Genomic DNA, 22,521 nt, shown 5'->3' with positions numbered 1-22,521 from the left:
AAGGAGGCACTGAGGGCACTAAGGACATGGGAAGGAGGCACTGGGGGCACTAAAGACATAGGAAGGGGCACTAAGGACATGGGAAGGAGGCACTGGGGGCACTAAGGACATAGGAAGGAGGCACTGGGGGCACTAAGGACATGGGAAGGAGGCACTGGGGCATTAAGGACATGGGAAGGAGGCATCAGGGGCACTAAGGACATAGGAAGGAAGGAGGGAGGGAATAGAAAGGGCCACTTGTTGGGCCTGAGTGCAGAAAAAAAGAAATGAAAGAAAGGATACACAGTCAGAAGGAAACGCAACCAAAGACTCATGAAATCGCCAGACAGCAAAGGTAAGAAAAATGATTTTATTTTCAATTTAGTGATCAAAATGTGCCAGTTTTGAGAATTTATATCAGCTGTCTATATTTTGCACTGTATTTGTCTATTTTTCTATAGTTACTGAGATGACATTGCATATTTTAAAGTCATTTCAAGTTTCAAGTTTATTAAGATTTGTTATCTACGCAATATCATATACTTCAATGCGTATAACAATTTTTAAAAAATCTAAAAATAAAAAAAAAATGGGGAGGACAAAATAATACATTATAAACAAATTATTTACGTTCTAATACAAACTGGTACAAAAGGTAAGGGGGATGAACTACAATCTTTAAGGAAAGAAAAAGAAACATTTAGGGAAGAACACATATGGTGGGAGCACATTTGCCTTGACATCTTTGAAACCCCTCCAAATATAAATGATAATTAACATTTTCTCTGCATATAGTGAGCTTTGTAGTTTTTTTTTACAATTTTATGGTTACCATTATGAATTAATAAGATATTATGTGTACATGAAAATGAATGGAAGAAATTGGGGGCGGGACTGACAATTAATAGATGTCCCATTTTGATGAAAAAAATAAATGGTCACGTTAAACATATCCCAAAATATATCCAGTGTCTGAAATGTCTTATCTTGTCTTGTTTCTTTCCCCCCCCCCCCCCCATTTTACCATATTGGTAATTTTTTTTTTTCCATTGGCATCTTTACCAGCTTCTCTTTATTTTTCCTGACATTGTTGCCTGTTGTCTTCTTTTTACCAATCTCTTGTAGTGTCTGGAGGATAAGTCTATTAAAAAAATGTAGCCTGATATTGATACAACTGGAATAGCTTTTTCTACGCGAAGACAGGAAGTGACGTGTTTGGAGCGGAGGGAACGCACTAAGCAGGTTTCGTTTCTAGCCGGTCATTTCCGGTAGCTGCTGGTTGCCGAGGGAACCGAGTCGCTGAGGAGGTCGGTGGTAGTGGTGGTTTGCTGAGCTGCGGCTTGAAGCTCCGGTCATCAAAAACGTCAAGATGGTGAGTGAGAATCTTGAAAGCACAGACTCACACAAAGCGTTTCAGTTTATTTATTGTCCATACGCCGCACACAGACTTTCCACATTATCCTTTACAAATTATTTCGCTCCAGGGCTATTCAGCGAGGCGTGGATGAAGTGGAGCTTCCCCGGGGCCAATAGCTGTAGAAAAAATATTTTCCATTGCTTGAGACTTGAGTTAAACACTTTTATGGATTAAAACATCGTTTTCCTTTGTTTTGATGGTGGTATCTTGGATGGCTTATAATTATATCGAATCCAGTACTGTAGTGTAAAAACAGAGTATGATGCAGGGATTTTTCATTTTCTCACATTACTTCTTATTTATACTGTGGAACTTATTTTTATCTCATAATGTTTTTCATTTTGTGGTTAGGTACCTTATAGGGCAGGGGTGTCAAAGTCCCTCCTCGAGGGCCACAATCCAGTCGGGTTTTCAGAATTTCTCCAGTGAATATGCATGAGATCTATTAGCACACAATGAAAGCAGTGCATGCAAATAGATCTCATGCATGTTCATTGGGGAAATCCTGAAAAACTGACTGGAGGGACTTTGACTCCCCTGTTATAGGGGAAAAGAGGTTAGCATTGAAAAATTGCAGGAAGAGGAAACCCAAATAATGTCTGGAAAATTTAAGATGTTGTGGAAGTAGTCAGGAACGTGGGAAAGTTCTGGCTGCTCCACTGACATTTTCAATATAGTCAGCGGTGATTCTTGAGGCCTGGAGAAGGGTGGATATGTTGTCTCCTCAGAAAAGTAAAAGGAGGAGATTGGGAGCTATAGGCTAGTTCAGGGGTGGGCAACTCCAGTCCTCGAGGGCCGGAATCCAGTCGGGTTTTCAAGATTGCCCCAATGAATATGCATGAGATCTATTTGCATGCACTGCTTTCAATGCATATTCATTGGGTAAATCCTGAAAACCCGACTGAATTACAGCCCTCGAGGACTGGATTTGCCCACCCCTGGGCTAGTTAGTCTGACCTCTTTGGTGAGTAAATTAATGGAAACGTTGCTAAAATGGAGGACAGTGAAATTTCTCAGAGAACAGGATTGAGGCAGCATGGTTTTATTAGAGGTATGTCTTTGTAAGACTAATCTGATTTAATTTCTTTGATTTGGTGACCAGAGTTGGATCATTGGAGAGCACTAGATGTGTTGTCTTAGATTTCTTTAAAACCTTTGAAATTGTTTCTCATTGATGATGTAAATAAACTAAGTGCCCTTGGTATGGTTGCCAAAGTGCCTGACTGGGTTAGAAACAGGGTGAGTGGTGTGCTTCAAGGTTCGGTCCTTGGTCTGATTCTTTATAGGTTCAAACAATTTTTATTGATGCAAACAACAGCAAACACAACACCAGGGCACCCCCAAGGGTGCACAGTACAAACAATGATGCATCATATATCAGAATATAACAAGCATGTACACAAAAAAGGTAACATCGTCCAAACTCCCCCCCACATCCTACTGAACAGTAGGCGAGCGAAAATAAGGAGGCGGAAGGCACTCCGAGGCCCTGGACTCTTATGAGCCCCAAAGATGCCTCTACTCCCCCTCCCCCCACCCAATCCTCTTACCCTATCCTTGACTAAGTGCCAGAACCGTGCATTATCCCAGGACAAGCAGGCAGCATATTCTTGACTGATGGGTGACGGCACCGACGGAGCCCCGGTACGGACAATTTTAGAGTGATTGCACTCTAAGAACTTGGAAAGTTCTGGTAGGCCGCACCGCGCACGCGCGAGTGCCTTCCCGCCCGACAGAGGCGCGCGGTCCCCAGTTTCTTAGTTTCCGCGGAGCTAAGAAGATGCGTTTTTCAACGACTGTTGAAAATTTTTTCTAACTTGCCTTCCCGCTCGCGTAAACCTTTTTGGCTCTATTGCCTTTTTTCTTTTCTTTAACTTTTGTAAAAAAAAAAAAAAAAAAAACTTTCATTTTTTTCGTCATTTTTGGTTTTTCCCCGGCGGGGCCTTCTGCCACCATCGAGGCCTCGGCCTTCGATTTGGCTGAAGCCGTTTTTACTTTCATGCCCCCTCAGCCAGGGTTTAAAAAGTGCCAGCGGTGTGCTCGGCCTATATCTCTCACGGACCCACACAACTGGTGCCTACAGTGTTTGGGTCCTGAGCATCAGGCCTCCACCTGCACCCGCTGTGCCACACTTAAAAAACGAACCTTGAAGAATCGCCAAATACAACAGCGATTACTGTTCGGTGCCGAGATGTCCGACCCCGTTCCATCGACTCCGGCTTCGGCACCAGTTCAGTCGGCACCTTCTTCTTCGACGCCGCACCGGCGTCCCAGCATTCAGGTAAGCCGGCTAAGAAGCCTTCCCCGCTGGAGCGTCCTCCGGTCTCGAGTGCAGTGAGCCCAATCCTGCCGACTGTGAGGCGCCAGCGGAAGCGCTCCGCCCCTATTGAGGTGAGTCCCTTGACATCGGGCTCCTCATCTCCGGGGCGTCGAGCGGCACCGCAGGTACCGCAGAAGAAAAAGGCGGTACCGGTGCCATCCCTTGATGACCGTATTGCGGCCATCCTCCAGGTGCAGCTCAAGGAGCAATTACAACAGCTCCTTCCAGCTATCCTGGCACCGAACCTTCCGGTGCCGGTCCGCACTGAGCCACCGGTACCGATAGTGGAACAGCCTGTGCTGTCTGCCTCCACTGTTTCGGTACCGCTTCACTCGGCCTCATCGGTATCGATGCCAGTCCTCGCACCGGAGCCGAGAGCTCAACATCAGTCGGTGCAGACTTCGGCACCGGTGCCACCGATTACATCTCCTGGCTCGGTATCGATGAGGTCGGGTAAATCGGTGCGCAAACCCGACACGTAGAACCATCTACTCCAGAGTCTCGGGACCGTACTTCCCATGTCAGGGATCCTGATCTGTGGGGAGATTCAGAGGAACCCTTTCTCTCTGAGGGTGAATGTTCCTCAGATGAGGATGATTCTGCTGTACCTGACCCGTCCTCTAGGCATGACACTTCGTCTTTCTCGAGTTTTCTGAAAGATATGTGTGACTCTTTGTCTGTTCCTTTGGAGGCTGAGTCCAAAAAGTCTAAAGCCTTTTTGGATGCCCTTGACTTTGACCAACCTCCAAAGGAATTTTTGAAGCTCCCTCTTCACGACATCTTGAGGGAGACTTTCTACAAGAATTTAGAGACTCCCTTAACGGTTCCAGGGGCTCCACGTAAATTAGACTCTTTATATAAGGTAATTCCCATTCCTGGGTTCGACAAGCCTCAACTTCCACACGAGTCTTTACTTGTCGAATCTACCCTTAAAAAATCCTCAGGAGCCAGTGTATATGCTTCTGTACCTCCTGGCAGAGAGGGTAAAGTCATGGATAAATTTGGTAAGAGGCTCTACCAAAATGCAATGTTAGCAAACAGAGCTGGTAATTATGCTTTTCATTTTTCTTTCTACCTTAAACATCTCCTTACCACCATTGCTTCATTTGAGAAGTACCTTCCTCAACGTAAACAGCAATCCTTTCACCATTGCTTGTCGTCTCTGTTTCAACTTCGTAAGTCCATGGTTAGGTCCATTTACGACACCTTCGAACTTACATCCAGAGCGACAGCAATGTCTGTGGCAATGCGTCGCCTGGCCTGGCTTCGGGTATCCGAACTTGATGTTAACCATCAAGATCGGTTAACCAACGCCCCGTGCCTAGGGGATGAGCTCTTTGGGGAATCCATGGACTCGACCACTCAAAAGCTCTCTGCTCATGAGACACGCTGGGATACCCTGCTTAAAAATAAGAAAAAGCCTCCTCCAGCAAGGCCTTTTAGGCAGCAATCGGCCTATCAATGCCGCTTCACAGCTCGCCCATTACCAGCAGCTGCTCAGCAACCCAGGTGTCAACGGCAGCAACAACGTCAGCCTCCCAGACAACAGCAACAGCAGCAACCTGTGAAGCCACCTCTACAACAGAAGACACAGCCCTTTTGACTTCATTCTCCAAAGTATAGCCAGTACTCCTATATCTGCTCTCCTGCCTCAACCTATAGGAGGTCGTCTTTCTCTGTTCCTCAGCCGATGGGAACTTATTACTTCGGACCAATGGGTCCTCAACATCATCCACCACGGCTACTCTCTCAACTTTCAGACTCTTCCGCCCCAAAACCTGCCAAAAGAGTCTGCTTTGAACAGTCCTCAATCTGCCCTCCTTATTCAAGAAGTTCAATCCCTCCTCCTTCTGAACGCTATAGAAGAAGTTCCTCTAGATCAAAAGGGGCAGGGATTCTACTCCCGTTATTTTCTAGTCCCCAAAAAAACGGGAGATCTCAGACCAATCTTAGATCTTCGCGATCTCAACAAACATCTGGTAAAAGAAAAATTCAAGATGCTTTCTCTAGCCATTCTTTATCCTCTTCTCAATCAAGACGACTGGCTATGCTCCCTCGATCTCAAAGAGGCATACACTCACATACCGATCAATATAACCTCCAGACGGTATCTACGCTTCATGATCAATCATTGTCATTACCAATACAAGGTGCTGCCCTTCGGTCTTGCTTCCTCTCCAAGGGTGTTCACCAAATGTCTTATTGTGTTAGCTGCATTTCTACGCTCTCACTACCTTCAGGTATTCCCTTACCTGGACGACTGGTTAATCAAGGCCACATCCGCTCAAGCAGTACTCCTGGCCACCAACCAAACCATCCTGTTTCTACAAATACTGGGATTCGAGATCAATCTACCCAAGTCTCATCTCATCCCCACTCAAAGACTTCAATTCATTGGAGCGATACTGGACACACTCCTCATGAGAGCATTCCTGCCATCCAACCGTCTTCAGACTCTTCAGTCTCTATGTCAGCAGGTGCTTCCACAACATTCCATCTCGGCCAAGCAAATGATGATACTTTTGGGTCACATGGCATCCACAGTCCATGTCACACCCCTCGCACGTCTTCACCTGTGCACTCCTCAATGGACCCTTGCTACTCAGTGGTCCCAAGCGACGGATCCTTGCTCACGACACATATCTGTGACATCATCTCTTCGTCAGTCTCTACAATGGTGGTTGGTATCCTCAAATCTATCCAGAGGTCTTCTGTTCCATCTACCTCCTCATCAACTAGTCATCACCACCGATGCCTCTCCTTATGCATGGGGAGCTCATTTGAACGAGTTCCAAACTCAAGGTCTTTGGACAGCCCAGGAAAAGAAGCATCACATCAATTTCCTAGAACTCAGAGCGATGTTTTATGCCCTCAAGGCCTTCCAACATCTTCTCTTTCCTCAGGTCCTCCTGCTGTGCACAGACAATCAAGTGGCGATGTACTACATCAACAAGCAAGGTGGGATGGGCTCTCGCCTCTTGTGCCAGGAAGCCCAGAAGATCTGGACTTGGGCCATAAATCACCATCTATTCCTGAAAGCTATCTACATTCAGGGAGAAAAGAATTCCTTAGCGGACAAGCTCAGCAGAATTCTCCAGCCTCACGAGTGGACACTCGATCCTTTCACTCTACAGTCTATCTTCGCTCAATGGGGCACTCCTCAGATAGACCTCTTTGCAGCTCCTCACAATCACCAGCTGCCCCTATTCTGCTCCAGACTCTACTCTCCTCACCGTCTGGCAGCGGATGCATTTCTCCTCGACTGGTCCAATCTGTTCCTGTACGCTTTCCCTCCTCTGCCTCTCATGTTGAGAACCTTGTTCAAGCTCAAGAGGGAACGAGCCACCATGATTCTGATTGCTCCGAGGTGGCCCAGGCAACATTGCTTCTCCCTTCTACTTCAACTCAGTTCCAGGGAACCTTTTCTTCTTCCTCTGTTTCCTTCTCTGCTTACACAGCATCAGGAGACCCTTCTACATCCCAACCTCCAGTCTCTGCACCTGACAGCTTGGTATCTCTCTGGCTGACCTCTCATGATACTCTTTTGTCTCAGCCTGTTCGTTCCATTCTAGATGCCTCTAGGAAACCAGCCACTCTACAATGTTACCATCAGAAGTGGACAAGATTTTTTTTCCTGGTGTCTTCTTCATCATCTTGATCCAACTTCCCTGGCAGTGGAGACATTGTTGGATTATTTGCTTTCTTTGTCTGACTCTGGCTTTAAGTCTTCTTCCATCAGAGTCCACCTCAGTGCCATTGCTGCTTTTCATGAGCCGGTTCATGGAAAACTTCTCTCAGCTCATCCCCTGGTGTCCAGGTTCATGCGGGGTCTTTTCAATGTGAAACCACCTCTTAAAGCCCCTCCTGTTATCTGGGATCTCAATGTGGTTCTTTCCGCCTTAATGAAGCCTCCATTTGAACCTTTGGCTACCACTTCTTTCAAGTTTCTCACTTGGAAGGTACTTTTCCTTATTGCTCTTACCTCTGCCAGGAGGGTCAGTGAGCTACATGCACTAGTTGCAGATCCACCTTTTACGGTCTTTCATCATGACAAGGTGGTTCTGCGTACGCATCCAAAGTTTCTTCCTAAGGTTGTCTCTGAATTCCATCTCAACCAATCCATTGTTCTGCCTGTCTTCTTTCCGAAACCTCATTCTCATTCTGGGGAACAGGCCCTTCATACTTTGGATTGTAAGAGGGCTCTTGCTTACTATCTAGAGTGTACGAAACCCCACAGATCAGTTCCCCAACTCTTTATGTCCTTTGATCCGAACAAATTGGGACGTCCTGTTTCTAAACGTACGTTGTCTAATTGGCTGGCAGCGTGCATTTCATTCTGTTATGCTCAGACCGGACTGACACTGTAAGGTTCTGTCACGGCCCATAGAGTCCGAGCAATGGCAGCATCTGTAGCTTTCCTCCGTTCCACTCCTATTGAGGAAATCTGCAAGGCTGCTACTTGGTCCTCAGTTCATACTTTTACATCTCATTATTGTCTGGATGCATTCTCCAGACGGGATGGACACTTCGGCCAGTCTGTTTTGCAAAATTTATTTTCCTAATGGCCAACCTTCCCTCCATCCCTCTTTTTGTTAGCTTGGAGGTCACCCATCAGTCAAGAATATGCTGCCTGCTTGTCCTGGGATAAAGCACAGTTACTTACCATAACAGGTGTTATCCAGGGACAGCAGGCAGATATTCTTGCGTCCCTCCCACCTCCCCGGGTTGGCTTCTTAGCTGGCTTATCATAACTGGGGACCGCGCGCCTCTGTCGAGCGGGAAGGCACTCGCGCGTGCGCGGTGCGGCCTACCAGAACTTTCCAAGTTCTTAGAGTGCAATCACTCTAAAATTGTCCGTACCGGGGCTCCGTCGGTGCCGTCACCCATCAGTCAAGAATATCTGCCTGCTGTCCCTGGATAACACCTGTTACGGTAAGTAACTGTGCTATACCCCCACCTCCCCTCCCCAACCAGGTCTGATTCTTTTTAACATTTTTGTAAACAATATTGTGGAAAGGTAGTCTGGTAAGGTTTGCCTCTTTGCAGATGATACCAACATTTTCAGTATGGTGGATAAGGAGGGATATGGCAAAGCTTGAAGAATGATTTGGCAGCTAAGATTTGCTGTATATACTCAAATATAAACCAACCTGAATATAAACTGATGTAACTTTTTTTCACCCCCCATAAAGGAGGAAAAATAGTAGAGGCGAATATAAACCAGGAAATTTATATTCAAACGCCTTGTCAGGTTCTGTACCCATCCCACCTCCCTCCCTCCCTCCCCTGGCAGGCACTGCACCCTGTCACTACTATCTCCCGATGCCTTGCAGGCCTCCACTGGGCCTGCCATTAGCCCTGGTGGTCCAACGGTGGGCCGGGACAGGAAGGATCCCTCCTGTCCTAGCGGACTCTAACAACTCTCACCTCCTCAATTAGTAAAAAGCATACCTGGTGGTTCAGAAGTGGGCCGGGACAAGAAGAAACCCTCCCACCTCCTATCCCAGCCGATTCTAACAACTCTCATCTCCCTCCCATCTCCCTGATTTGTAAAAAGTATACCTTTAAAATCCCTGGTGGTCCAGCGGTGAACTTGGGCAGGAACAATCTTCCTATGCTTCTGCTCCTTGCAGAGCTGCTATCTGAATAGCTGCCGTGAGTTTTCGTGGCAACCTCGCGAGACCGCGAGAACTCTGAGGTTGCCATGAGAACACGTGACAACCATTCAGATAGCAGCTCTGCATGGAGCAAGAGCGTAGAAAGATTGCTCCTGCCTTGGTTCACTGCTGGACCACCAGGAATTTTAAAGGTACACTTTTTACTAATCGGGAAGGTGGGAGTTGTTAGAGTTGATCAGGACGCTGTCCTGGCCCACTAGGTTTTATGGCAGGCCCAATGGAGGCCTGCAACAGGTCCGGGAGAGGAGTGGGTGGGCGCTGACCCAAATATAAACTGAGACCCTAATTTTTCAGCCATTTATTTGGTCCAGAAATCTTGGTTTATATTCAAGTATATACGGTAAAGCTTAAAAAATATAGGTTCATTCATTTGAGATAAGGGAGAGGGACAGTATAGAGGGTAATATACTTATGTGCAGGAAAGTGGGACCTGAAGTGATTGTATCTGATGATCTTGAGGTAGACAAACAGGTAGAAAAGGTATGTAACAAAGGCTAGAAAGATGTTTGGGTACACAGAGGTATGGCCAATAGGGGGAAAAATAATAATGCCCCTGTATGAGTATCTGATGAGACCTCATCTGGAATGTTATGTACAGTTTTGGAGATTGTACCTTCAAAAAGATTTGAACAGGATGGAGTTGTTCCAGAGGGTGGCTACGGTCAGTGGTTTTTATCCTAAAGCTAATGAGGATGGACTTAAAAGATCTGATTTGGAAGAAAAGCAGTAGGGGAGATATGCTAGAGACATTTAAGATATCTCTATGGCATAAATACATTGGAGAAATTATGGAATGAGGTAGCAAAGAATGAGATAGTGAAAGAGGATAGATTCAGAAGAAATCTAAGGAAATATTACTTTCTGGAAAGGGTGGGTTTTGTTTGGAATGGGCTCCCAGCAGAGATGGAAGGGCCAGGTGCATGCAGCGAATGCGCGTGGGCAGCCCATAAGCCTTCTCCCCCAATGTCAATTCTGACATCAGGGAGAAGGTTCTTCTCTGATGTCAGAATTGACGTTGGGGGAAGGCTTGTGGGCTGGCCACATGCAGTCGCTTCACGCGCCTGGCCTGTCCCTTTTGCTGCAGCGGCAGCACAGGGATGGGTGAGAATGGAGTGTGTTGGGTGACAGGGTCGGCTTCAGGGGTAGCAGGGAGGAATCAGTGGCTTCAGGAGGGGGTGCAGGCAGGGAGAGAGCCTGCGTACCCCCTAAAAGGCGACCCGCGTACCCCCTGAGACTTTAATTAATACAGATCACTGCAGCTAAACTTATTTTCGGTAAGAGTAAATTTGATCACGTAACCCTTCTGCTCAGAAATTACTGTGGCTTCCAGTGTATCTCAGAATTCAATTTAAGTGCATTTGTATTGCATTTAAGATCCTATTTGGCATTTTTGCCACTTTGATTCCTTTAGACTGGAATGTTCATAGATCTCATCTTGCCAGAAGTTTTAAAAAATTAAAATTTACATTGCCCTCTCTCAGTGGTAAAAACAAAACCTTTAAGAGATTTAGTTATTATTTTGCTTTTAAATTAACCAAATTCTAGAATGCTTTACCACTTACATTAAGAAGATTAGGCTCTTTTGCTTTATTCCAGAAAGTTCTGAAATCTTTTTTGTTTGCTAAACATTTTGGAAATTAACTATTTCAGTCTATTTTTCCTTGTCAAATTTATGTAGTATGTTTTACATTATTGTTAACCGAGTCGAGTTCCTCTAGGTTGATGACTCAGTCTATAAAACTAAGTTTTAGTTTAGTTTAGTTTAAATATTGGTGTAGAGGAACCTTCAGAAAGTGTTTGGGCAACTCTTTATAGTCGAGTGCCTCTCTGTATTCTGCCAAGAGTTCTGTTTCAGACTCCATTCTAATTAGAAGATCCTGTGCTATTTGCCTAATGTACTTGATAAAGGACAGTATGGCAGGTGGTAGAGTCTGATCAGGCAGTGAAGCTGAATCTGAAAGACTGCCATCTGAGAATGCATCATTGTAGTCAGACCTGCTAGAAACAGGAAGAGACAAGTCGGAATCATAGTCCTCATCATAATTTCCCATAGACCTGGAACGGTGGTGGGAACACCTGAAAAAATGCCTGGTTGCACTATGATGTCTAGAAGTAGAACTGCTAAGTTTCCAAGTTTTATTTAAAATTTGATAAAAAGTTTATTAAAAATTTTCTAAGCAATTTACATTAAAAAAAGAAAGTTAAGGCAAAAAACACATAACCAGACTGATACAAAATGATCACTTACTGGAGGTTAAGGAAAGAAGGTAGAACTACAATTATGATAGAGAAAGTAACATAAATGGATAAAACATTAGGGAAGGCTTAGTAGCAGCCTAAGGAAGGCTGATTGGTGACCTTGTGAGGAGCGTTGATGAGAACACCATGAAGCTTGTCGAGAGGAGTGTCAAGAATCTGAAGATATGCTCTGACCCCCCAAAGATGATACGGCTATAGACACAGGTGTTAGGTGTGTGTTTTCTTCGCCTTCATTAATCGCATGTGACAAAAGTGCAGGAGTCTGAAAGTGGCGGTCTGCGGTATCTCGCTTACCTTGCTCAGCTCCAGTCAAGGCAAGGGACATGTTGACAGGAGTTAGCACAGATTGCGACTGCAGTAGCCTGACTAGCCCATTCCACAGCAGCATATTCAGATAATCTTGGAGATCAGGGGCCTATACAGTATTCACATATGGTGACTGTTGAAGGAAGAAGAGCACTTTTATGGTTGGTGTTACAGAATTTGCTTGCTGCTGTAAAGAGAATGCTTGTGTGGTAGGCGGCACAAAATTTGCCTTTTCAGAGTCCGACTGTTGTTTTTTTGCTACAGGTGCACAACATTGAAGGGGGAACAGTGCTTTTGCTGCTTAGCTTTCTTACACAGTTCCCCCAATGGTGGCAGCACCAAAGAAGCTGAGGTAGATCTGGATGTTCAAGTTGACGGCCTTGGAGTATGGCTATGAATTTGAACCTCCATGCTGGAGTTGGCAATCCTTGACGTCGCTTCAAAACTGAAAGACTAAAAATCATAGGGAGGAAAGCGACCCCCGAGAGAAAAGCCACCGACATGAGGATCCTCACATAGGAGAAGGAGGCTACTAGGCCGAGGTCTAAAAGCACACCTTGTAGTTATACTGGCAATTAAAATAAATAGAAAATAAATTTAATATGGGAAGGCACCAATTTAATACATGTAGAAAATAAATGCGTATGATATATGTATGTTAAAAATGCATATGATACACACCGAACGGCATATGAAGAGGAAACAAAAAGATAACTTCTCTGCTCAGCAGAAAACAAAGACACTAGGACAGAATTTGTCTCCGTCTTTATGGTTAACCATGGGAAACCATCTCCGTGTCATTCTTTAAGGAGAGAGGGAAGATGAATGGGCATCACCACTGATTCTCAAGCCTTGCATTGAAGAATGTGGTGTAGAAGGACTGAGGTTGAGATAGACACTAAATAATGACACATGGTTATCCATGGGGATGGGAACAAATTCTGTCACTGTGTCATTCTCTGGTGAACCCATGAGCTGACAGCAAGTGGGAAGTCACCCTCCTGCCGGTGATCTTCGGAAAAGGGTGGCGTCATCGGATAGGAGGGGTTGGGCACCCTCCTGCCGTGATCGTCGGGGGTGGGTAGGGGTCTACCAGCAGGAGGGGTTGGGCACCCTCCTGCCTCATTTGTTTAGGGGGGAGACTGGCAGCCACGGCCGCTATACTAATCTCAGCAGGGAGATCCCTTGCCGCAATTAGGTATAGCGGCCACTTCTACTTACATTGTAAGTGTCTCCCGCTTTTCTAGGGAAACGTGTAGGGCCCCAGAGGCGCTTTCAATATAGTCAGCCTGCCTGGGGAGTATTTTTAAAAAGCATGCATCCAGATTGGCTGACTAGACAGCTGTAGGACGCCTACAGCTGCCTACAATCAGGACGCAGTTGTACAGAATCCAGGCCTATATGCTCAAACCATGATGTTCAGATGCTCTCTGTAGCTATACATCTAAATCTTTGGGTCAGAAATACTTTAAAAAATATATATATATATATATACCACCTGCAGTATCAAAGCAGTGCGTGCATTCAGGTATGCTTGCAAATAGAGGGATCCACAATATTTCTGGGGAGCAGCTAGGTTAGGAGTCCTATTAATATTCTTATTTCTATTTTATCTGAACAGATGCTTTCAAGAGCAAAGCCTGCTGTGGGTGGCGACCAGCAGCAGAGCGATAAACGTAAGAAAAAAGGCAAAAAGATACCAAAGCTAGAAGATCTGTTGATACAAAGAGACTTTACTGGTGCTATCACTTTGTTGGAGGTAATGAAAGAGACAAGTATAAGATCCTGCTGCACAGAATAGGGAACTAGGACAGTGGGAGTTACTACACCGGTGTACTAGAAGTTTATTAACCAACATGTTTTCCCTTTTTTTAATTTATTGTGAATCTTTATCCTCCATTTTTGCTCAAGTACATCAATGTTTGATTCAATATTCACAATGACAGTGTCCCCCAGAATACCCAAGTCACCCCACCCTATTGCTGAGCCCCTTCACTTGAGCAATCCCTTAACCCTTGTCCCCATTCATCTTTTTCTTCTTAAAGTGTGATGATCTTTCTCAAAAATTCATTGAAATATGAATGTCGATAGTGCTTTCTAGTTTAATACTTCAGAATCACAAAAGAGACTGAAAGCACAATGGGAATGAAACTGCAAAAATAAAATAGTTTATATAGGCTATTTAGGCTAAGGGACAATTGTGTGCAGATTCACTAGCAGCTTTGTTCGCAGATATGAGGGGCTGCTGAAAAGTTCTCAGCCTAACCAAGAAGAGAATGATGTGTAGCCATGAAACTTACAAGTTATTCCACACTTTTCTTGATACTTTTCACTTCATTTCATATCATTGAAATGAAAAGTGTCAAGAAAAGACACCAATCTCTGGGAAAAGATGACTAAAGTCAGTAATTTGCAATGTTGAGAGTGGCAAATTTTTCATGTCATGAGTCCATAAGCAGACTGAAAAAGTTACATGTTTGAACTTATTCACTTTTTTATTTTTTCACATAAAAGGACAGGGTTTGGATTATTGCATTACAAATTGTTTGCTCTAACAGAATTCATTAAAACTTCATTTTGTGTTTCTGGAGACTTTATTCATCTTTTCCCAGAGTTGGTCACATTTTATGAGCAAAAATAGAACATAAAATTACTGACTGTGTGTGCTTATGAATGTTTTGAAGACGGTGTTTGTGAGGAGCTAGCTAAATTAAAAATAGACAAGGGAATGGGACCTAACGAGATACATCCCAGGGTACTCAAGGAACTCAGAGAGGTTCTGGTGGCTCCGTTGTGTCATCTTTTCAATGCTTCCTTAGAGTCTGGTGTGATCTGGAGAATTTGTGGCAGCCAATCACTAGTGGTCACTAGTGGCTCTCCACGGGGCAGGAGCGTGGGAAAGCCGCTCCTGCTCCAGTTTACCGCTGGACCACCAGGGATTGTAAAAGGTATGTGGAGGAGGCAGGAGGGAGGTAAAGGAAGGCACAATTATCCGGGATAGGAGGCGGAGGGATTCCTCCTGTCCCGGCCCACCACTGACCCACCAGGTTTTACGGTAGGCCCAGTGCAGGCCTGCAATAGGTTCAGGAGGGGGGGGGCGGGGGGGCACTGGCATGCATATAAGCTGAGACCCACATTTTTTGGCCATTTTTTGACCCAAAAATCTCAGCTTATATTTGAGTATATGCAGTAGTTGCATACCAGTAATGAGATGCTCTGTAGATTGTAGGATGCTGTGTATCAGGAGAGTCAGCTACTAAATTCTGTACTAGACTAAGGGAAATTGTAAAATAACAGCTTTATGGGCAGTCCCATGAGCACTCCGAAAAAATAATATTTAGGGCTAGATTCACTAAGCCCACCGATCGTGTCCTGATCACTTTGTGACTCGACCCGATTCACTAACCTTCCTCTCGAGTATATCTGCACCCGATCTGATCCACGCATGCAAATGAGGGGAAATGGCATGCAAAGTAGGAAGGGCCTTGATTCACTAAACAAATTCCAGAACACCGACTGGGCTGGCCGATCAAAAAAGAAGCGACTGCTGAGGATCACTCGCTCACATCTCTGCCGCCCTGCCTCTCTGGACTGACAGTGCACTACACCTACCCACCCTCCATATCAGAAAAGCGGAGCATACATAGGGGGAACTGGACTCCGAAAGAAGCAAACCTGCTCTCTGCCGCCCTTCGAGCCCGTGGTTGTGGTTTTAAAATGGGGCTGCACTACAGTGTGTTCTGTTCCAGAATATGCTGCAGTGCAACCCCGCTTTAAACCCACAGGTTAAAACCACAGGCTCGCGAAGTCAAAAAGGTGCTCCCAGAAACCTGCTACAGCTCCAGCAATGAGAATGTGATGAGTAGGCTGGAAAAGAAGGAGCAAAAGAGTAGAGGGAGAGACCCGGGCAACTCGCCAATGCAGCCAAAATCCACCGCTGGGACTGCAAAAACATATCAGCATAAGTGCTGAGCTATTAACCAGCAATTTAAAGCGGGGCTGTATGGACTTGTGAATAATAGTCAAGCAACAAATCCAAAATGGGAGCTACAGTGGCCTCCTATATGAAACCCCCCTCCCCTTTGTTTTGATCTCACTTGTGCGGTCTGAGCATGTGTCTGGATCGCTCTGCAGTGATCCGTGTTGTCAATGTGGGGTGTGCCTCCAATTGCGTTGATTTGCATACGGACTGGTAGTGAATCGGTTAGCCTGCCACGGATTGCCCACGGATCGGATTGGATCGGAAAGGTTAGTGAATCTGGGTCTTTGTTTGAAGAGCATTTAGGTCTTCTTCCCAATTGTGAGTCAGAACTCCAAATGGGATAAGAAAACCCACATTTGAGGTCACAAGCTGGGTGGGCTCTCCATAGCATCATTATTCTTCACCTCCAGGGGGTGTTGCAGTTTTATCTGGCTACTATCATGGGATCATGGCCACAAAAAGATTGACAAGCACTGATTTAGTTTTTTTCTTAGGTCTGAGAGAGCTATCTTTGTTGGCATTGTTGTCTGATATCATCCAGATGTGTGTGTTGCTGTCTACAGACAATCCTTTTACAAGTAAGCAACTTTACTTTCTGTCTTTTGTTTCAGTTCAAACGTCAGCTGGGAGAAGGAGATGAAGACTCAGATATGTGGATTGGTTACTGTTCTTTTCACTTGGGGGACTACAAAAGATCAATGGAGGTAGTGGATAATTCTATAGTATATCTGAATAGCTTGGAGATGATTGTTTTTATTTGTTTGAGTGTCAGTTTTAGTTTTACCTTATAGCCATAACATTTTGTAGTATGTGGTGAGTTTTGTCGTGTAGTGAATTTTGGCCCAGCAGTTTTCTTCTTCTTTGGGTTTCCAGTTTAATCAGAATTAGCCTCTCCTGGAACTTGAACAGAGTTTTGGTTCTACCCTGCTCATAGATGCACTGGAATAATGATAATTGTACAAATATTTCCAATCAAATATTGTTTATTAAATTTAACAGAAATCTTGGAGGCACATTACAAGTCAGATAGTATAAATGCAACTTCCCTGATATATGACATATAATTGGTCAAGAATACTTGATACCATATAAGGCTTGCATGCATATTTGGGGTGTGTCTTTCCCCCTCACACAAGAATTTCTAAAAGTTACATTTTAATACTAGCTTACATCATTTATAAAAATACAGAAGGAAATAAAGAAAAAGTATTGCAATATACTTATTCATACACACAACTTTAAATCATTCCCTTAAAAGTCAAACTGCTGCTCCCATGTTACTGAATGATTTTGCAGCATGCACTGAGAGATCCTTTGTCTCAGTGAAAGAGAAGGGGAGTGGCCAACCCACTCCCACAAAATCTACTTTTCCTATATAAATCCTCCAGTACATTTTTGAGGGAATTATATTCTAATCTAAAGTTCCTACATTTATATTTTAATAGTTTACTAAAATTTAATTCATTATATATGCATTTTGTATATCCAATTAGTATTTCTAACTTTACTCTGCAAAAAAGGGAGAGGGAGCGCCCCCCTCCTGGAATGTAATCTCTGTAGTAAGAAGAAAAAGTCCATCTCTACAGCAACCAGATTTAAAACCAAACCTTATCTGCCACAGGGCTCTGGAGACCAGACTGGGCACACATTAAAACAATGGAACTTCATAAAGCTAAGCTACCACCCCTGGTTTATCTTCTCTGACCTTCAACAGAGCTTATCAATTACTTCTAGTGCCCTGAGAGAAGGCCTACTCCTGTTTTCCAGTGACCTCAGCACAAAACACATATTTAGATCAATATATTATCCCATATTTGTCTTATCTGGTTTGTGTTCTGGTTCATCCAATTGTGATTTTATATAGCCACTCATAAAACCTCTGCTCTTGGATTAAGTCCCTATCTTATCAATGAAACCCTAACTAGTAAATCCGAAGCAATGGGAGGAAAATGTAATGGCTAATGCTTGCCCATTCCACCACATAACTGTCCATTTTTAATAGGCGGCCACCCCCAGGCTCCTTTGAGCCGAAGCGCCACATCAAACTACAGTACAATTAACCTTCATGCAAAAAGTGTGGAGTCTCTCCTCACCCCAACACATACTTTATCTGTCTTCTGTCCAGCCCAGCTTATGCAGCAACAACCTTCTGGCTGAAGCTAGAACCAAAATTCTTTACAGCTTTGTTTGAAGAAACTTTTTTTAGACAAAGAACACTGTTTTTAGGGAAATAAGAGATATAGGATGAATATTCCTTTGTAATAGTATTATTTAATATTTTATGCAACTAGCTTTATAGCCCGTTACATTAACGGGTGCTAGAATATATGTGTGTGTCTGTCTTTATTTCTTTCTCTCTGTGTCTCCTTAGCCGCTTTCTGTATTTCTGTCTTTCTTTCTTTTGGCTGTCCACCACCACCCCTTGCGTGATCCCCCTGTCCATTCTCCCTTCTTTTTACCTCCCCTGTGTCCACCACCACCCCTTCACTGCTCCCCTTATCCAGCAGCAGCCCTTCTCCCTTTGTTTTACCTCCCCTCTGTCCATCAGCACCTCTTCTTGCTCCCTCTGTCCAGCAGTAGGCCTCCTTTCATTTTTCCACCCCCCTGTCCATCAGCACCTCTTCCTGCTCCCTCTGTCCATGGGAGTTAGTACAGGCCCGGCCTCTGCCGTTCTCCCCAGAGTTTGTTCTTTACTCGGATAGAGAGTCCTTGCCACTCCCCCTTCAATTCCCGTGGGCCCGACTACGAACCTGGTGATACCAGCAGCGTGTGCAGCAGTCTTCACACGCTGCTTCGGGTCCTTCTACTGCCCTGATTTACTCTGGCACGTCCCTGATGACATCGGGTCCGTGGGAAGGGAAGGGGGGGCGGCAAAGGACTCCTCTGGTCTGTCGTGGAGGCTGGCCCGGCTCCATTTCTTGGTTCGTCCCAGAGAGGGGGGGGGCAGGAGGCGCTCTAAGTGTAAGGGAGCCGGGAGAGGAGCCACCACCGCCGCTGTGAACTTTAAAATAAGGGAGCCAGAGCCGGCAAGATCGCACATCACCTTGCGGTCTGAGAGAGAGGGAGCGTTGGCCACGGACCTACGGATCACAGATCACACAGGTATGAGTGTGCATGCGCGGCAAGCGTTTTATTATATAGGATTATATCGTATGTATGTACTTTGTGACCTGCTTAGGTTTTAGTCAGGATATAAGTCTGTTAAATAAATAAGGCTCCCTTTTATGAAGCTGCGTTAGGCTTTTTTTTAATCGCCAGCTGGGGCAGTATTAGTTCTGATACTCATAGGAATTCTATGAGCTTTGGAGCTATTACTGCCCCAGCCAATGATAAAAAAGCCTAGAATGGCTTCATAAAAGAGGGTGTAAATAAAGAGTGAGAACAAGAATAATTGAGTTGTATCTTCAGAAATGTCAAATCCATACCATTCGTCAACGATTGCATAGAAAAACGTCTATCAACAGATATTAGATTTTTTTTTGTATTCAGAACTCTCAAATCCCGTTGGAGAGGAGGTGATTTAGATCTCCAGCTACTTTACACAGAACAGAGGATTATTTATGAGCTTCATAAAGTTAGCCCCTCTAGTCTTAACCAAGACTTGTATTTTATTCTTAAGAACATAAGAGATGCTGCTGCTGGGTCAGACCAGTGGTCCATCACGCCCAGCAGTCCGCTCACGCAGCGGCCCTTTTGGTCAAAGACCAGTGCCCTAACTGAGATTAGCCTTACCAGCGTACGTCCTTGTTCAGTAGGAACTTGTCTAACCCTGGAGGGTATGATAGCCTCCGTGAGAGCATTCTTTTTTAATGTTACTATGAAATGCATAGATATCAGTAATTTTGTTTAGTGGTCCTGAAACGATAGGGTTTTGTATTCTAACTCTCAAGTTTGACACCTATTTTATAGAATTATCCAATTTAGTTTTTATGGTTCAGAATCTTCAAGTGAGTCTACTGGATAAACAGTCCTTTAGCCTTAAGGAGAGCTGCCTCCTTAATAGGTGTAACTTTTCAAGTAAATTCAAACTTCTGACATTAAGTATGATACAAATTGTATCCAATGCAGTACATAACAGAATGCATCACCAAGGGCCTGATAAATTTTTCCCATTAGATGAGGGCTGTAGTTTTATCATTCATACACCACATGCTCTTCCACCCATTCACACTCCATTGAGCATTATAACTTAGTAAACAAGGAAAGAGTAAAAGCTGAAGATTTTTCTATGTTGTTTTTCACTTTTCTTTCCTCTCTCTTTGCCACATATTATAAATACGATGTGATCTTATGTGTTTCAGGAGTATGAATCTATTAGCAAACGTGAGGTATGCAACCCTGATGTTTGGGTGAACTTGGCTTGCACTTACTTTTTCTTGGGAATGTATAAGGAGGCAGAAGAAGCAGCTACTAAAGGTGAGACTTTTGATATAACTGATCTGTTCTTTGTGTGGGCATCATAATTTCCATTCTTAGTAGTTGGGTTGGCTTGGATTATACAGCCATGCCTTGAATCTGTTGAGTGTACTGGTTTCTCCTTATTCATTTTAAAATAGAAACACCAATAGCAAGTATTAAAGCCAAATACTGGATGAACTTCAACAGTGAAGAAAATAAAGGTTAACCTATTGGCCCAGCAGCAGCACTTCCATATAGAAGTTTAGGGTTTGGTTGCTAGATCTGTTGGCTTTCCTGGCCTTTTGAGGATGGTTTCACTGAGCTGCATCATCCACAGCCTTATTGAGGTATTCCTAGTTGCCATAGTGGGGTGCAAGTCTGCAATAAGCAGCTCATTAGTGCTGCCTGATTCAGGGGAAAAAAATTTGATTCGATTTGATTTGGCCTATTGAATTGATTTTTTGATTTGATTTGATTCACTTTTCCTGCCCAATTGGGGTTTTTTTTCAAATGACCTGGCGGGTTTATTTTTGTAGCCTCTTCATCCATCCCACCCCCTTTACCCTTTCCAACCCCACTAGGTGCTGTAGTGTAAACAAAACGAAAAATACTTTTCCTCTCTTTGGTAGGTCCTAGCTCATGCTCATGCTCAGCTCTGGCAGGATACACATTTGAAATCTGTCATATTATAATCACAAAACAGAAAATAAAATTTATTTTTTCTACCTTTTGTTGTCTGGTCATTTTATTATTCAAATTATGTTGGTCCCAGGCTCTGGTTTCTGTTTGATTCTATTAACTCATTCACCAGGGTCTCCTGCCCATTTGACGTTTTGTTCTTTCTCCGTGCTCACCATTCATCTTTCATCTCTGTACTTTCCCTTTCACTGCCATATCCAACATTTCGGTTTCTTTCCCACTGTCTTTCATCTCTCTCTCTCCCTCTAACCCCTTATGCCCTGGTCAGACCTTTCTATTCTCCTCCATGCAGCATCTCTTCCTTCCTCCCCTCCATTATCATGTGCAATGTTTCTTTCTCTCTCCCCATGCACCATCTCTCCCTGCCCTCCACTCTATGTTCAACATTTCTCTGTCTCCATTCATGTCTCCCTCTCTTCCATCATTTGCAAGATTTCTCCCTCTTACCCTTTCTACCTCTTTGTTGCATCTCTCCCTTCATCTTCTCCACCCCATGTCCAACAATTCTTCCTTTCTCCTCTCTTCCCATGTGCAGCAATTTTCTATCCCTCCCATGTACAGCAGTTTTCCCTCTCTCCCTCCCATCCCCTTGTGCAGCAGCTTTCCATCCCTCCTATCCCTCTGTGCAGCACTTCCTGAGTGACAACCCCCTCCCCACCGTGAGACCTCAACTTTCGGGCCTCCTAAGGTAGCAGCAGCGTTGAACAGGCTGCTCGCAGCTTGCCCACAAGGGCTTCTCTCTGCCGCGTTATCAGTGATGTCATCAGTGACGCAGCAGAGACATGCCAGGAGAAGCCTGTTCAGAGCGCTGCCTCTGTCCGCCAGGCACCACTGTTGCTGCTGCTGCTTTAGGAGGCTCAGAGGTATTGTCAGGACTCGCTGAATTGGTGGATCCGATTTTTCCAGCAAACGAATCGATTTGAATCAATTCACCAAAATGAATTGGTGAATCAAGCAGCACTACAGCTTACTGCTGTTTTGAAACTTCAATATGCAGTTTTTCTACATAATAGTAGATGTTATGGTGGAACATCAACATAAGCACCCACTTGGCAATTAAAGTTTGCAGAGACCAGTATGGGAAGCAAAATTTTTAACTTGAAACAAAACGAGCCTCAGAACTAGCAAGCTGAGAACACAGCCCAGCTAGACCAATGAGCCTTAGAAAGGCTCCAAAGTGCTCAAATCTTTGGCTCCTCTTAACTGGAAGGGAAAGCACAGTAAAAAAAAACTCAGCAGGCTAACACTGCTAATGAGAAAAACCTGTGCTTGTACCAACCAGTTGAGCAATCAAAGTTTACAAAAATGCCCCAAACTTAGTCATGGTAAACAAAGGTGAAAACAAAGAGCAAAAATCAATAGCAACATGTTACAAAAAAGAAACTCCAGCAGTACTTATCTCCAAAGAATCACATCTGTATGGCTGCAAAGGATCCAATCGTGGCAAAAAAATCACGCTGTCCCAAAATGAATATTTGTAATC

General features: G+C 44.4%; 1 protein-coding gene across 2 annotated transcripts in view; it reads left to right on the top strand.

The window, feature by feature from the left end:
- The first annotated feature begins 1,250 nt into the window (after positions 1-1,250).
- The window catches only part of TTC26 (tetratricopeptide repeat domain 26), a 155,477-nt gene continuing 134,206 nt past the window's right edge, over positions 1,251-22,521 (top strand). For both annotated transcript variants that reach the window (XM_033933397.1, XM_033933396.1), the window contains exons 1-4: positions 1,251-1,351; positions 13,581-13,718; positions 16,553-16,645; positions 20,243-20,357. In XM_033933397.1, the coding sequence (XP_033789288.1) occupies positions 1,349-1,351; positions 13,581-13,718; positions 16,553-16,645; positions 20,243-20,357 (349 nt within the window). In that variant the 5' untranslated portion in view covers positions 1,251-1,348. The remainder of the gene's footprint in view (positions 1,352-13,580; positions 13,719-16,552; positions 16,646-20,242; positions 20,358-22,521) is intronic.

The sequence above is a fragment of the Geotrypetes seraphini genome, chromosome 2 (assembly GCF_902459505.1).
Source record: "Geotrypetes seraphini chromosome 2, aGeoSer1.1, whole genome shotgun sequence".
Lineage (NCBI taxonomy): Eukaryota > Metazoa > Chordata > Amphibia > Gymnophiona > Dermophiidae > Geotrypetes > Geotrypetes seraphini.
This window is presented reverse-complemented; position numbering and strand designations above follow the sequence as displayed.